Source organism: Rhinopithecus roxellana, chromosome 11 (genome assembly GCF_007565055.1).
Source record: "Rhinopithecus roxellana isolate Shanxi Qingling chromosome 11, ASM756505v1, whole genome shotgun sequence".
Classification (NCBI taxonomy): Eukaryota; Metazoa; Chordata; class Mammalia; order Primates; family Cercopithecidae; genus Rhinopithecus; species Rhinopithecus roxellana.
In genome coordinates, this window is record NC_044559.1 from 118,170,489 (window position 1) to 118,187,848 (window position 17,360).

General features: G+C 40.2%; 1 protein-coding gene across 2 annotated transcripts in view; it reads right to left on the bottom strand.

The window, feature by feature from the left end:
• Positions 1 to 17,360, bottom strand: part of NSUN6 (NOP2/Sun RNA methyltransferase 6) — an 81,837-nt gene that overhangs the window by 23,502 nt on the left and 40,975 nt on the right. For both annotated transcript variants that reach the window (XM_030941026.1, XM_010364019.2), the window contains exon 7: positions 12,092 to 12,211. In XM_030941026.1, the coding sequence (XP_030796886.1) occupies positions 12,092 to 12,211 (120 nt within the window). The remainder of the gene's footprint in view (positions 1 to 12,091; positions 12,212 to 17,360) is intronic.

Consider the following 17,360-nt stretch of genomic DNA (forward strand, 5'->3'; position numbering starts at 1 on the left):
AGGCATTGCCTCACCTGGGAAGCACAAGGGGGAAGGGAATCCCTTTTCCTAGCCAAGGGAAACTGGGACAGACAACACCTGGAAAACTGGGTAACTCCCACCCTAATACTGCGCTTTACCAAGGGTCTTAGCAAACAGCACACCAGGAGATTATATCCCACACCTTGCCCGGAGGGTCCCACGCCCACGAAGCCTCCCTCATTGCTAGCACAGCAGTCTGAGAACTAACTGCAAGGCGGCACTGAGGCTGGGGGAGGGACGCCCGCCATTGCTGAGGCTTAAGTGAGTAAACGAAGACACCGGGATGCTCGAATTGGGTGAGGCCCACCGCAGCTCAAGGAGGGCAGCCTGCCTCTGTAGACTCCTCTTCTGGGGACAGGGCATAGCTAAACAAAAAGCAGCAGAAACCTCGGCAGAGGTAAATGCCCTTGTCTGATAGCTTTAAAGAGAGCAGTGGATCTCCCAGCACGGAGGTTGAGATCTGACAACGGACAGACTGTCTGCTCAAGTGGGTCCCTGACCCCTGAGTAGCCTAACTGGGAGACATCCCCAACTAGGTGCAGACCGACACCTCACACCTCACGCAGCAGGGTACACCCCTGAGACGAAGCTTCCAGAGCGAGAATCAGATAGCAAAACTCGCTGTGCAGCAATATTCCATCTTTTGCAGCCTCCGCTGCTGATAACCAGGCAAACTGGGTCTGGAGTGGACCTCAAGCAAACTCCAACAGACCTACAGCTGAGGGTCTTGACTGTTAGAAGGAAAACTAACAAACAGAAAGGACACCCACACCAAAACCCCATCAGTACGTCACCATCATCAAAGACCAAAGGCAGATAAAACCACAAAGATGGGGGAAAAGCAGTGCAGAAAAGTTGGAAATTCAAAAACTCAGAGTGCATCTCCCCCCTCAAGGTAACACAGCTCATCGCCAGCAACGGAACAAAGCTGGACGGAGAATGACTTTGACGAGTTCAGAGAAGAAGGCTTCAGTCGATCAAATTTCTCAGAGCTAAAGGAGGAACTACGTAACCAGCGCAAAGAAACTAAAAACCTTGAAAAAAGAATGGGTGAATGTATATCTAGAATAATCAATGCAGAGAAGACCTTAAAAGAACTGAAAGAGATGAAAACCATGACACGAGAAATATGTGACAAATGCACAAGCTTCAGTAACTGACTCGATCAACTGGAAGAAAGCGATTGAAGATCAAATGAATGAAATGAAGCGAGAAGAGAAGTGTGGAGAAAAAAGAGTAAAAAGAAATGAACAAAGCCTTCAAGAAGTATGGGATTATGTGAAAACACCAAATCTATGTCTGATTGGTGTGCCTGAAAGTCATGGGGAAAATGGAACCAAGTTGGAAAACACTCTGCAGGATATCATCCAGGAGAATTTCCCCAACGTAGTAAGGCAGGCCAACATTCAAATTCAAGAAATACAGAGAACGCCACAAAGATACTCCTTGAGAAGAGCAACTCCAGAACACATAATTGTCAGATTCACCAAAATTGAAATGAAGGAAAAAATGTTAAGGGCAGCCAGAGAGAAAGGTCGGGTTACACATAAAGGGAAGCCCATCAGACTAACAGCAGATCTCTCGGCAGAAACTCTCCAAGACAGAAGAGAGTGGGGGCCAATATTCAACATTCTTAAAGAAAAGAATTTTCAACCCAGAATTTCATATCCAGCCAAACTAAGTTTCATAAGTGAAGGAGAAAGAAAATCCTTTACAGACAAGCAAATGCTTAGAGATTTTGTCACCACCAGGCCTGCCCTACAAGAGATCCTGAAGGAAGCACTAAACATGGGAAGGAACAACAGGTACCAGCCCTTGCAAAAACATGTCAAAATGTAAAGTCCATCGATGCTAGGAAAAAACTGCATCAACTAGCGAGCAAAATAACCAGCTGATATCATACTAACAGGATCAAGTTCACACATAACAACATTAACCTTAAATGTAAATAGACTAAATGGTCCAATTAAAAGACAAAGACTGGCAAATTGGATAAAGAGTCAAGACGCATCAGTTTGCTGTATTCAGGAGACCCATCTCACATGCATAGGCTGAAAATAAAGGAGTGGAGGAAAATCTACTAAGCAAATGGAAAACAAAAAAAAGCAGGTCTCTGATAAAACAGACTTTAAACCATCAAAGATCAAAAGAGACAAAGAAGGCCATCACATAATGGTAAAGGGATCAATTCATCAGGAAGGGCTAACTATCCTAAATATATATGCACCCAATACAGGAGCACCCAGATTCATAAAGCAAGTCCTTAGAGACTTACAAAGAGACTTAGACTCCCATACAATAATAATGGGAGACTTTAACACCTCACTGTCAACATTAGACAGATCAATGAGACAAAAAGTTAACAAGGATATCCAGGAATTGAACTCAACTCTGCACCAAGCAGACCTAACACACATCTACAGAACTCTCCACCCCAAATCAACAGAATATACATTCTTCTCAGCACCACATTGCACTTATTCCAAAACTGACCACATAGTTGGAAGTAAAGCACTCCTCAGCAAATGTAAAAGAACAGAGATTATAACAAACTGTCTCTCAGACCACAGTGCAATTAAACTAGAACTCAGGACTAAGAAAATCAATCAAAACCGCTCAACTACATGGAAACTGAACAACCTGCTCCTGAATGACTACTGAGTACATAACGAAATGAAGGCAGAAATAAAGATGTTCTTTGAAACCAATGAGAACAAAGATACAACATACCAGAATCTCTGGGACACATTTAAAGCAGTGTGTAGAGGGAAATTTATAGCACTAAATGCCCACAAGAGAAAGCAGGAAAGATCTAAGATCGACACCCTAACATCACAATGAAAAGAACCAGAGAAGCAAGAGCAAACACATTCAAAAGCTAGGAGAAGGCAAGAAATAACTAAGATCAGAGCAGAACTAAAGGAGACAGAGACGCAAAAAACCCTCCAAAAAATCATTGAAGCCAGGAGCTGGTTTTTTGAAAAGATCAATAAAACTGATAGACTGCGAGCAAGACTAATAAAGAAAAGAGAGAAGAATCAAATAGACACAACAAAAAATCATAAAGGGGATATCACCACCGACTCTACAGAAATACAAACTACCATCAGAGAATACTATAAACACCTCTACGCAAATAAACTAGAAAACCTAGAAGAAATGGATAATTTCCTGGACACTTACACTCTTCCAAGACTAAACCAGGAAGAAGTGGAATCCCTGAATAAACCAATAGCAGGCTCTGAAATTGAGGCAATAATTAATAGCCTACCAACCAAAAAAAGTCCAGGACCAGACAGATTCACAGCCAAATTATACCAGATGTACGAGGAGGAGATGGTACCATTCCTTCTGAAATTATTCCAATCAACAGAAAAAGAGGGAATCCTCCCTAACTCATTTTATGAGACCAACATCATCCTGGTACCAAAGCCTGGCAGAGACACAACAAAAAAAAGAGAATTTTAGACCAATATCCTTAATGAACATAGATGTAAAAATCCTCAATAAAATACTGGCAAACCGAATTCAGCAGCACATCCAAAAGCTTCTCCACCATGATCATCCCTGGGATGCAAGGCTGGTTCAACATACACAAATCAATAAACGTAATCCAGCATATAAACAGAACCAAAGACAAAAACCACATGGTTATCTCAATAGATGCAGAAAAGGCCTTTGACAAAATTCAACAGCCCTTCATGTTAAAAACTCTCAATAAATTCAGTATTGATGGAACGTATCTCAAAATAATAAGAGCTATTTATGACAAACCCACAGCCAATATCATACTGAATGGGCAAAAACTGGAAGCATTCCCTTTGAAAACTGGCACAAGACAGGGATGCCCTCTCTCACCACTCCTATTCAACATAGTGTTGGAAGTTCTGGCTAGGGCAGTCAGGCAAGAGAAAGAAATCAAGGGTGTTCAGTTAGGAAAAGAAGAAGTCAAATTGTCCCTGTTTGCAGATGACATGATTGTATATTTAGAAAACCCTATTGTCTCAGCCCAAAATCTCCTAAGCTGATAAGCAATTTCAGCAAAGTCTCAGGATACAAAATCAATGTGCAAAAATCACAAGCACTCTTATACACCAGTAACAGACAAACAGAGAGCCAAATCATGAATGAACTCCCATTCACAATAGCTTCAAAGAGAATAAAATACCTAGGAATCCAACTTACAAGGGATGTAAAGGACCTCTTCAAGGAGAACTATAAACCACTGCTCAGTGAAATAAAAGAGGACACAAACAAATGGAAGAACATACCATGCTCATGGATAGGAAGAATCAATATCGTGAAAATGGCCATACTGCCCAAGGTTATTTATAGATTCAATGCCATCCCCATTAAGCTACCAATGACTTTCTTCACAGAATTGGAAAAAACTACTTTAAAGTTCATATGGAACCAAAAAAGAGCCCGCATTGCCAAGACAATCCTAAGCAAAAAGAACAAAGCTGAAGGCATCACAATACCTGACTTCAACCTATACTACAAGGCTACAGTAACCAAAACAGCATGGTACTGGTACCAAAACAGAGATATAGACCAATGGAACAGAACAGAGCCTTCAGAAATAATACTACACATCTACAGCCATCTGATCTTTGACAAACATGAGAAAAACAAGAAATGGGGAAAGGATTCCCTATTTAATAAATGGTGCTGGGAAAATTGGCTAGCCATATGTAGAAAGCTGAGACTGGATCCTTTCCTTGCTCCTTATACGAAAATTAATTCAAGATGGATTAGAGACTTAAATGTTAGACCTAAAACCATAAAAACCCTAGAAGAAAACCTAGGGAATACCATTCAGGACATAGGCGTGGGCAAGGACTTCACTGTCTAAAACACCAAAAGCAACGGCATCAAAAGTCAAAATTGACTTATGGGATCTAATTAAACTAAAGAGCTTCTGCACAGCAAAAGAAACTACCATCAGAGTGAACAGGCAACCTACAAAATGGGAGAAAATTTTTGCAATCTACTCATCTGACAAAGGGCTAATATCCAGGAACTATAAAGAACTCAAACAAATTTACAAGAAAAAAATCACCCCATCGAAAAGTGGGCAAAGGATATGAATAGATACTTCTCAAAAGAGACATTCATACAGCCAACAGACACATGAAAAAATGCTCATCATCACTTGCCATCAGAGAAATGCAAATCAAAACCACAATGAGATACCATCTCACACCAGTTAGAATGGCAATCATTAAAAAAATCAGGAAACAACAGGTGCTGGAGAGGATGTGGAGAAATAGGAACACTTTTACACTGTTGGTGGGACTGTAAACTAGTTCAACCATTGTGGAAAATAGTGTGGCGATTCCTCAAGGATCTAGAACTAGAAATACCATTTGACCCAGCCATCCCATTACTGGGTATATACCCAAAGGATTGTAAGTCATGCTGCTATAAAGACACATGCACACATATGTTTATTGTGGCACTATTCACAATAGCAAAGACTTGGAATCAATCCAAATGTCCATCAGGGACAGACTGGATTAAGAAAATGTGGCACATATACACCACGGAATACTATGCAGCCATAAAAAAGGATTAGTTCGTGTCCTTTGTAGGGACATGGATGCAGCTGGAAACCATCATTCTCAGCAAACTATCGCAAGAACAGAAAACCAAGCACTGCATGTTCTCACTCATAGGTGGGAATTGAACAATGAGATCACTTGGACACAGGAAGGGGAGCATCACACACTGGGTCCTATTGTGGGGAGGAGGTAGGGGGGAGGGATAGCATTAGGAGATATACCTAATGTAAATGATGAGTTAATGGGTGCAGCACACCAACATGGCACATGTATGTATATGTAACAAACCTGCATGTTGTGCACATGTACCCTAGAACTTAAAGTATAATAAAAAAAAAAAAAAAAAAAGGAAAAGAAACTCACTTAAAACCGCACAACTACATGGAAATTGAACAACTTGCTCCTGAATGACTACTGGGTAAATAACAAAATTAAGGCAGAAATAAAGAAGTTATTTGAAACAAATGAGAACAAAGAGACAATGTACCAGAATCTCTGGGACACAGTTAAATCAGTATTAAGAAGGAAATTTAAATGCCCACATCAGAAAGCTGGAAAGATCTGAAATCAACACCAAACATCACAATTAAAAGAAGTACAGGAGCAAGAGCCAACAAAAGCTAGCAGAAAACAAGAAACAACTAAGAGCAGAAATGAAGGAGATAGAGACGTGAAAAACCCTTCAAAGAATCAATGAATCCAGGAGCTGGTTTTTTGAAAAGATTAACAAAATAGACCATTAGCTAGACTAATACAGAAGAAAAGAGAGAAGAATCACACACAATAAAAAATGATAAAGGGGATATCACCACTGATTCCACGGAAATATAAACTGCCATCAGAGAATACTATAAACATCTCCATGCAAATAACCTAGAAAATCTAGAAGAAATGGATAAATTCCTGGACACATACACCCTTCCAAAACTAAACCAGGAAGAAGTCAAATTCCTGAATAGATCAATAACAAGTTCTGAAATTGAGTCAGTAATAGCCTACCAACCAAAAAAAGCCCAGGACCAGATGGATTCATAACCAAATTCTATCAGAGGTACCAACAGAAGCTGGTACCATTTCTTCTGAAATGATTCCAAACAATAGAAAATGATTCCTAACTCATTTTAAGAGGCCAGCATCATCCTGATACCAAAACCTGGCAGAGACACAACAAAACAAGAAAATTTCAGGCGAATATCCTTGATGAATATCGATGCAAAAATCCTCAATAGAATATTGGCAAACCGGATCCAGCAGTACATCAAAGAGCTTATTCACCATAATCAAGTCAGCTTCATCCCAGGGATGCAAGGCTGCTTCAACATACTCAAATCAATAAACGTAATCCCACATGATTATCTCAATAGATACAGAAAAGGCCTTTGATAAAATTCAACATCCCTTCATGTTAAAAACTCTCAATAAAATAGGTATTGATGAAACATCTCAAAATAATGAGAGCTCTTTGTGAGAAACCCATAGCCAATATCATACTGAATGGGCAAAAGCTGGAAGCATTCCCTTTGAAAACTAGCAGGAGACAAGGATGCCCTCTCTCACCACTCCTATTCAACACAGTATTGGAAGCTCTGGCCAGGCTAATCAGGCAAAAGAAAGAAATAAAGGGTATTCAAATAGGAAGAGAGGAAGTCAAGTTGTCTCTGTCTGCAGATGACATAACTGTATATGTAGAAATCCCTATCGTCTCAGCCCAAAAACTCTGTAAGCTGATAAGTAACTTCAGCAGTCTCGGGATACAAAATCAGTGTGCAAAAATCACAAGCATTCCTTTACACCACCAACAGACAAGCAGAGAGCCAAATCATGAGTGAACTCCCATTCACAATTGCTACAAAGAGAATAAAACACCTAGAAAAACAACTTACAAGGGATGTGAAGGACCTCTTCAAGGAGAACTACAAACCACTGTTCACGGAAATAAGAGAGGACACAAACAAATGGAAACAAATTCCACGCTCATGGATAGGAAGAATCAATAATGTGAAAATGGCTATAATGCCCAAAGTAATTTATAGAGTCAACGCTATTCCATCAAGCAACAACTGACTTTCTTAGCAGAATTAGAAAAAAACTACTTTAAACTTCATATGGAACCAAAAAAGGGCCCATATAGCCAAGACAATCCTAAGCAAAAAGAACAACAATGGAGGTATCACACTACCTAACTTCAAACTATACTACAAGGCTACAGTAACCAAAACGGCATGGTACTCGTACCAAAACAGATATATAGACCAATGGAACAGAACAGAGACCTCAGACATAACAACACACATCTACAACCATCAGATCTTTGACAAACCTGACAAAAACAAGCAATGGTGAAAGAATTCCCTACTTAATAAATGGTGCTGGGAAAACTGGCTGTCCATATGCAGAAAACAGAAACTGGACCCCTTCCTTACACAAGTATTAACTCAAGATGGATTAAAGACTTAAATGTAATACCCAAAACCATAAAAACCCTAGAAGAAAACCTAGGCAATACCATTCAGGATGTAGGCATAGGAAAAAACTTCATGACCAAAAGCAATGGCAACAAAAGCCAAAATTCACAAATGGGATCTGATTAAACTAAAGAGCTTCTGCACAGCTAAAGAAACTATCATTGGAGTGAACAGGCAACCTATAGAATGGGAGAAAATTTTTGCAATCTACCCATCTGACAAAGGTCTAATATCCAGAATCTACAAGGAACTTAAATTTACAAGAAAAAAAAACCATCAAAAAGTGGATGAAGGATATGAACAGACATTTCTCAAAAGACGACATTTATGCAGCCAACAGACACATGAAAAAATGCTGATCATCACTGGTCATTAGAGAAATGCAAATCAAAACCACAATGAGATACCATCTCACACCAGTTAGAATGTCAATTAAAAAGTCAGGAAACAACAGGTGCTGGAGAGGATGTGGAGAAATAGGAATGCTTTTACACTGTTGGTGGGAATGTAAATTAGTTCAACCACTGTGGAAGACAGTGCGGCGATTCCTCAAGGATCTAGAACCAGAAATACCATTTGACCCAGCAATCCCATTACTGGACATATACCCAAAGGATTATAAATCATTCTACTATAAAGACACATGCACACGTATGTTTACTGCAGCACTATTCACAATAGCAAAGACATAGAACTAACCCAAATGCCCATCAATGACAGACTGAATAAAGAAAATGTGGCACATATACACCACGAATACTAAGCAAGCATAAAAAACAATAAGTTCCTGTCCTTTGCAGGGACATGGATTAAGATGGAAGCTATCATTCTCAGCAAACTAACACAAGAACAGAAAACCAAACACTGCATGTTCTCCCTCATAAGTGGGAGTTGAACAATGAGAACACATGGACACAGGGAGGGGACTATCACACACGGGGACCTGTCGGAGGGTTGGAGGCAAGGGGAGGGATAGCATTAGGACAAATACCTAAAGCATGTGGGGCATAAAACCTAGATAACAGGTTGATAGGTACAGCTAACCACCATGGCACATGTATACCTATGTAACAAACCTGTACATTATGCAGGTGTATTGCAGAACTTAAAGCACAATTAAAAAAAAAAAAAAAAAAGGGCCAAGCACGATGGCTCAAGCCTGTAATCCCAGCACTTTGGGAGGCCAAGACGGGCGGATCACGAGGTCAGGAGATCGAGATCATCCTGGCTAACCTGGTGAAACCCTGTATCTACTAAAAAATACAAAAAACTAGCCGGGCGAGGTGGCAGGCGCCTGTAGTCCCAGCTACCCGGGAGGCTGAGGCAGGAGAATGGCGTAAACCCGGGAGGCAGAGCTTGCAGTGAGCTGAGATCTGGCCACTGCACTCCAGCCTGGGCGAGAGTAAGACTCCATCTCAAAAAAAAAAAAAAAAAAAAAGCCAAAATTTTAAGAATGCGTTGTGGGCTGGGTGCAGTGGCTCATGCCTGTAATCCCAGCACTTTGGGAGGTTGAGGCAGGCAGATCACTTGAAGCCAGGAGTTTGAAACCAGCCTGACCAACATGGTGAAACCCTGTCTCTACTAAAAATACAAAAATTATTCGGGCGTGGTGGTGTGTGCCTGTAATTCCCACTACTTGGGAGGCTGAGGCATGAGAATCACTGGAACTTGGGAGGCGGAGGTTGCAGTAAGGCCAATATTGGGCCACAGTGCACTCCAGCCGGAGCGACAGAGCAAGACAGAAAGAAAGAGAGAAAGAGAGAAAGAGAGAAAGAGAGAAAGAGAGAAAGAAAGAAAGAGAAGAAAGAGAGAAAGAAAGAAAGAAAGAAAGAAAGCAAGCAAGCAAGCAAGAAAGCAAGCAAGAAAGCAAGCCTTGTGACATTCATATATTTTAAAACATACTATGAAATGAAATTGCAAATACAGTGAGAATGACTCTTCTATGTATTTTCTTGCTTTTTTTCCCCTTTCTTTTACACTGCCCTTGTATGCCATATGCAGCAATGGCATAGCCTACAGTGCAGAAAATTTGTAAATATTCCTCAAATACTACTAGGTTTAGTGATAGACACTTTCAATTAATACCTTGACAAGCAGGAAAACCATTTAAAGTGATCTGAGCTCGAAAAGTGGTCAACAATTAGAATAAGGTTCAAACATATTACACAGTAAAAGAGAAACTAGCTGAAGGCTACTTTTATAAAACTACAAGCCTGGAAGCTGCAGTCATAAAAGATTTCTTTACCTACTAAACAAATAACAAAAGCAGCAACTAAATTTAGGATTCATTTTTGGCTCAAAAATTTTTTTTTTCTTTTGAGATGGAGTCTCACTCTGTTGCAAGGCTGGAGTGCAGTGGCACAATCTTGGCTCACTGCAACCTCTGCCTCCCAGGTTCAAGCGATTCTGCTGCCTCAGCCTCCCAAGTAGCTGGGACTACAGGCACATGCCACCATGCCCAGCTACTTTTTTTTTTGTATTTTTAATACAGACGGGGTTTCACATGTTGTTGACCAGGATGGTCTCGATTTCTTAACCTCGTAATCCAATTCTGGCTCAAATATTTCTATTCCGGTTGTTTGTGGCTGCATTGCTGCCCCACTGTGGCTGACTGCCTACATAGCCTCAATTCTTCAACTTTGAATGTACATTCCTCCTTCACTAGATAATCCTGCAATACCCAATATGCTGCCACTCTGATCGGATTCAGCCATGTGATTTGTTTTGGCCAATAAACAGGATGACAGTAAATGTGATGTAAACAGATATTTTTTAATACCATGAAAAGCACTTGAAGAGCTGGACTTGCTCTGTTTTGCTCTCTGCCATCACCAGCCCCCAACTATTGCCCTCTGCTTGGCTAGTCTGCTGGTCCTAGCCAGAGGAGAACCTACACATTGGCCAGAGGCAGGGCATCCTTGTCGTCTCAGCTGAGGTCACTTTAGATGAGCCAACAACCATCCAAGCCCAGGTGAACGTGCCCAGCCGAGATCATCAAAAACATCTAATTCACCTGCAGCTGACCAGTCCATACGTGAGCCCAGCAGCGATCAGCTGAAACCCACAGACTCCTGAGCCCCCAAAATGTTTAGTTTTATGCCGCCACACATCATAAAACCAACAGAAAACTGATACACCTATAATATCCAGACTCCCTTTGGAAAGACTTTTTTACTAAGAGGGAATCAAATCTCTATGAATAATTACCTTTAAGCAAATACAATAAATATGCCATAATTTAATGGAGAATTAACACTTTCTCAATTCCTATCATGATCAATCTTTAATCTTCCATATAAACTGAAAAACGATTCGCATTAAACATTGCAACTCCACAAAATCAACTCTTCTTATTTCAGGTGCTTTATTTTAGGCCCTAGTGGTATTTAATGCATTTCTCCTTCAAGAGTTTTTGTTACCACCTTAAATTCTTTTCAGGCAAAAAACAGTATAAATAAGCAGACAGGCATATCCTCTCTAATGAGTATTACATTCCTCAAAATTTAAACAACAAATATCCTTTTCTCTTTTTTGATTCTCATTGTCAGTATTTAAAAAATATCCTTTTCTATTAGAGATATTTCTTAGACCAAAATGATAACTTTAAATAGCAAATATTCTATATGTATGTGTATGTTTCTGTATTATAGAACTATGTTTATATATCTTAACATACACATATTTCACACTTTGATAATGTACTGTGAAATTAGATTTTAATGGCAGAATATATATTAATAGTTTAAACAAGTACTAAATCTTATAAGAATATGAAATAATCTCTAAATGTATTAAATTTAATTTTATAACAGAAGTCTATAATCATATTAGGAAACTGTAAAATTCAAGAAGGTCTTGAGACAGACTTCATAAATGATCATTGTCTACTGAGCTTAGTATGTAGTGACTGACATAACTGAATAGTTTTCATTTTGGCTGAATCTGAACTAAATGAGACAGTGAATGCTCTATGTTTCAGAAATTACACACTGTGAAATATACACTACTTTGAGAGTGGTTTTGCTGTGAAGATGGTCTCACCTGATCATGCATTAGTGCTGCAATGTGTGTTGTTTTCCCTCCAGGTGCTGCACACAAGTCTAGAATCTTCTCTCCAGGTTGAGGATTTAGTACATGAGTTACTAAGGCAGATGGCAAATTCTACAAGGAAAAAAATGTAATTGATTATCAATAATCCTAAAGCATTTCTGAGAACCAGAGAATATAAAGAACCTTTTGGGGGTAATCCACTACAGCAGCCTCACGTCTGCCAAGAGGATGGTTTTCATAAACATACTCAGGTTAGGAAATTCACAATTTCCTAGAATATCCTATGATCTCCCAGGACTTACACACAAACCACCTGCACAAAAACATACATGACACACTTTTCACTCAACTCAGGGTTTCTGCCTTATCAGTATTTTGGGTACCAGCAAAAATAAATAAATAAATAACCCACATTATTTCCTTTTCTGAATCCCAATGGTTCTCACTATTCTGGAAGCCAGAGACCTCTAAAATTACACGACCCCTCTGGATCTTTTTCCCAAAAAACGTACAAAATTTTGGTCTCAGTGGTCACTACTCAACATTTTAGTACAAAAGCATGCCATTTTCATATTGGCATACCATCTGAGAGTACTTCAATCTCAGCACTGTTCACTTTAATAATTTAAACTCCACTTGGGAACACATAAATATTAAATAACTGGTTTCTTCCAGTTAACCAAGAATATAACTTTGCCATTTTGGCCACCTTGTCATCTAACTCTCATTTAAGACGCCTTGTTTTATGCTGCTAAATCATCCAAAAGGCATGTTTGGGTCCCTGCCTCCACCACATTTCAATAGGAAATGAATTAAAATGCAACAAACAAACAAACAACAACAACAAAAAAAACCCCCAAACCTGGCTGTTTCTGACTGGCACCTAAAAATATATTATGAGATTATACGACCAGAACATACCTCATCTATAGCAGTAAGTCATATTAAATCATTAGTTATTAGTATTAATTATATAAGGACTACTTACTATAGAATGACAGCCTTGAATAAAACAGATGGAATAGTATCATAAAATAACTCATTTCTAAAATTACTTGGTAAGAAAAACAGAGTCTAATAAGCATGCAGTTATTTATTTGGTTATTTTGGAGACAGAGTCTCATTATTTTGCTTAGGCTGGGCTCAAATTTGGGATCCTCCCAACTGTGCCTCTTAAAGCTTAAAGGTTTCAATTCATTCTTAACAAAAGACTGAACAATACATCCATGAGTACATCCTCAAGAACTGTGAGATGGCCAGGCGTGGTGGCTCATGCCTGTAATCCCAGCAGTTTGGGAGGCCAAAGCAGGCGGATCACCTGAGGTCGGGAGCTCGAGACCAGCCTGACCAACATGGAGAAACCCCGTCTCTACTAAAAATACAAAATTAGCTGGATGTGGTGGCACATGCCTGTAATCCCAGCTATTCAGAAGGCTGAGGCAAGAGAACCACTTGAACCCAAAAGGCAGAGGTTGCAGTGAGTGGAGATCGCGCCATTGCACTCCAGCCTGGGCAACAGGAGCAAAACTCCATCTAAAAATATATAAATAAATACAAATAAACTGTGAGATGGCTGCAACATTCTCAAGGGAATCTAAGATCACCACTCTGAAACAAACTCAGTGGTGACAAAGGAGTTTCAAAACAAGCAAATTTCTTCCTCTGAATATATGAAGCATTAAAATCAATGCAGACAATTTAGGCACCCAAAGAGCTAAACACTAAAAATAGCTTAACTTACCATAGTTTATCCAGCAAGTTCTACTTATTCATTGCTATTTTTGAGACAGGGTCTGGCTCTGTTACCCAGGTTGCAGTGCAGTGGCACAATCATGGCTCACCGAAATCTCAACCTCCTGGGCTCAATCAATCCTTCCACCTCAGTCTCCCAAATAGCTGGGACTACAGGCACACATCACCTCACTCAGCTAATTCTTTGTATTTTTTTGTAGAGACAGGGTTTCCCCATGTTGCCCAGGATGGTCCTGGGCTCAGGTGAGCTGCCCACCTAGGCCTCCCAAAGTGTTGGGATTACAGGTGTGAGTCAGTACACCTGGCAGCAAGTTTTATGTATTACAAAAAGTTAAATTGAACTCAAAGGTGAAAACACTAATACACATTTAAAGCAGCTAAAGATTTGGCGATTCTTTATCTAGAGACAGCTGGCTATGCTTCACTCCTAAAAATGATAACATTAATTAACTGGCCAAAGATTATGTAAGTTTCCATTCAAACGTAAGAAATATATTACGAACTTTCTGATTTGTAGTAAGTGAAAAAATATGAAACCGCCCATGTGATGAGGCTTAATTAAATATTCAAATAGCAGGTTTATTGTTAATTTTTGGAGATAGGGTCTTGCTCTGTCACACAGGCTGGAGTGCAGTGGTGCAATCAAAGCTCACTGCCACCTTGAACTCTTGGGCTCAAGAAATCCTCCCATGTCAGTCTCCAGAGTAGCTAGGACTACAGGTATGTGCCACCACACCTGGCTAATTTTTTAAATTTTTTGTAGAGATGGGGTAGCACTATATCACTTCTTGGACTTCTGGCTAAGATCAACTGTGGAGATGGGGTGCAGTATGTTGCCTAGGCTAGTCTCAAACTTCTGGGCTCAAGTTATCCTCCTGCCTTGGCCTCCCAAAGTGCTGGGATTATAGGTGTGAGCCACTGTGCCAGGTGACAGAGTTTTCTTAAAATAATTTATAAGCTTCCTCTATAATATTCCTTTACACTGGTTATGCAATATAATCACCTGGTAAGCTTAGGAAGAAAAGTATGGGCCTTATCTAGTAAAATCAAGTCAGAATTTCTAATAGTGGAGCATCAGTGGTTTTAAAATCACCCTAAGTGATTCTAGTGTGCATGGAGCCATGCACCACTGCTGGACTGCACTGATTACCACTTAGCTGCACATTAGAATCACCTATGAAAGCTTTCAAACATCTGACCCAGGCTCTAACCCAGAAAAAGGAAGGTCACCACAGGCGGTAGGGCCAGGCAGGAGCATTTATTTAATGCTCCCTAGACTGTCCAATCTCTTTAAATTGTTTACAAGAAATGAGGCAATTAAAAAATTAAGTTTCAGGCACCATTTTTTTCTTCCAGTGAACCAAGAATATAACTTTGAAAACAGTTGCTGTATTTAACTGTTAACCCTTTATTAGACAATTAGTTCAACTGAAGGGCATCTAATTCTGTGGATTGTGTTTAAGCAAATTAAAAGTTTCCTTTTTGATTTTGAAAAACCAAATGATATAGTACAGTTGTAATTTTAATGATTGTGTACAACACTTCCATTAACTTTACAAAATATCTTTGGGTACTTTGAGATGCTAAAATTAAAAATAATCCCTTATCACTAGCCCCTCACCATATGCTCCGCACACCACTAAAAAGCCCCCACTACAATGTGAAGCTTTTGCATTGGCCGTTGGAAGCCACAGAGGGTATAGGCTTGGGGGATAACAGTTTTCCAGGAAAAGGCAAGAGGCATCAAAAACCAAACCAAAACGAAAAAAACCCCACAAATTTCCCAAATATTTTTCCAAGAGAAAGTATGTAATTATTTCCTCCTGTCCTGTAAAATAACTTCAGTAATCACATTGCCTGTAATCCCAGCACTTTCAGAGGCCTAGGTTGGAGGACCGCTTCAGGCCAGGGGTTCCAGACCAGCCTGGGCAACATAGTGAGACCTCATCTCTATAAAAACATTAAAAAATTGGCTTCGCATAGTGCGGCATGCCTATAGTACCAGATCCTTGGGAGGCTGAGACAGGAAGATCACTTGAGCCTGGAAGGTCAAGGCTGCCACGAGCCATAATCCTACCACCACATTCAGCCTGGGAGACAAAGTGAGACCCTGCCTCAATAAAACAAAAAAAGAAAAAAGACTACTACCTGGCCGGTGCAATGGCTCATGCCTGTAATCCCAACACTTTGGGAGGCTGAGGTGGGTGGATCCCCTGAGGTCAGGAGTTCGAGACCAGACTGGCCAATATGGTGAAACCCTACCTCTACTAAAAATACAAAAATTAGATGGGTGTGGTGGTGTGCACCTATAATCCCAGCTACTCAGGAGGCTAAGGCATGAGAATCTCAAACCCGGGAGGCGGAGGTTGTAGTGAGTGGAGATCATGCCATTGTACTCCGGCATAACTGAAAGAGCAAGAGTCGTCTCAAAAAAATAAAAAGAAAAAAAGAAAAAAGAAAAAAAGACAAAAGACTAGTAGCTGCCAAACTCTTGTGCCTAGTAGATAAGATTTCTTCAAGGTGTAACTACTTTGGCTACTCACCTTATGAACTACCTCATCTTCTCAAGTTAACCAGTTATTGAATGTCATTCAAGAAACCATATCAGTTTTCTTAACTTATAAACCAGTGCAGGCTTGAGATAATATATATTCAAAGTGCCTAGCACAAACCCAACTTTAAATCAAAGCTGGCATAGATTACTGAGGAAGAATAAAAAATGTTACCTTGCATGAAGATGCAGCTTATGATTTGGGTATCTTTTCCCCTGTATTTTAAAAGATATTTTGAGGCTGGGCGCGGTGGCTCAAGCCTGTAATCCCAGCACTTTGGGAGGCCGAGACGGGCGGATCACGAGGTCAGGAGATCGAGACCATCCTGGTTAACACTGTGAAACCCCGTCTCTACTAAAAAATACAAAAAACTAGCCGGGCGACGTGGCGGGCGCCTGTAGTCCCAGCTACTCGGGAGGCTGAGGCAGGAGAATGGCGTAAACCCAGGAGGCGGAGCTTGCAGTGAGCTGAGATCCGGCCACTGCACTCCAGCCTGGGCGGCAGAGCGAGACTCCATCTCAAAAAAAAAAAAAAAAAGATATTTTGAAACATGCCAAGAAAAACAGAATTTTAAGTTCAAAATGAAACTACGTCACAGATTCCTCTGTGGACCCAGATTTCAAATGGCAGAACTGCAGGAAAGCAGCAAACCAGAATAACACCTGGATTTCAATTGGAACCCTTTGTTCCAAGGAACCAATTGTTTCAGTGTATGTTCATCTCCCTTTACCCTCAGAGCTCCTTACGGAGATGTGGCAGGAGTAATTTTCTTCTCTAGTGAGAAAAACCAAGTGGCTGGGCTCAGACATAACAGTTACGAGCAGAGCTAGGAGCAGGAAACAGGTCACTAGAGCTGAAGTTCCCTGTATTACTGCTGGATGAGTTTTGGGGGTTGAGGTAAAGACTTTATTCTCCAAACCACCTGGACTAGCAGCCCTCATTTTATTTATAAAAGG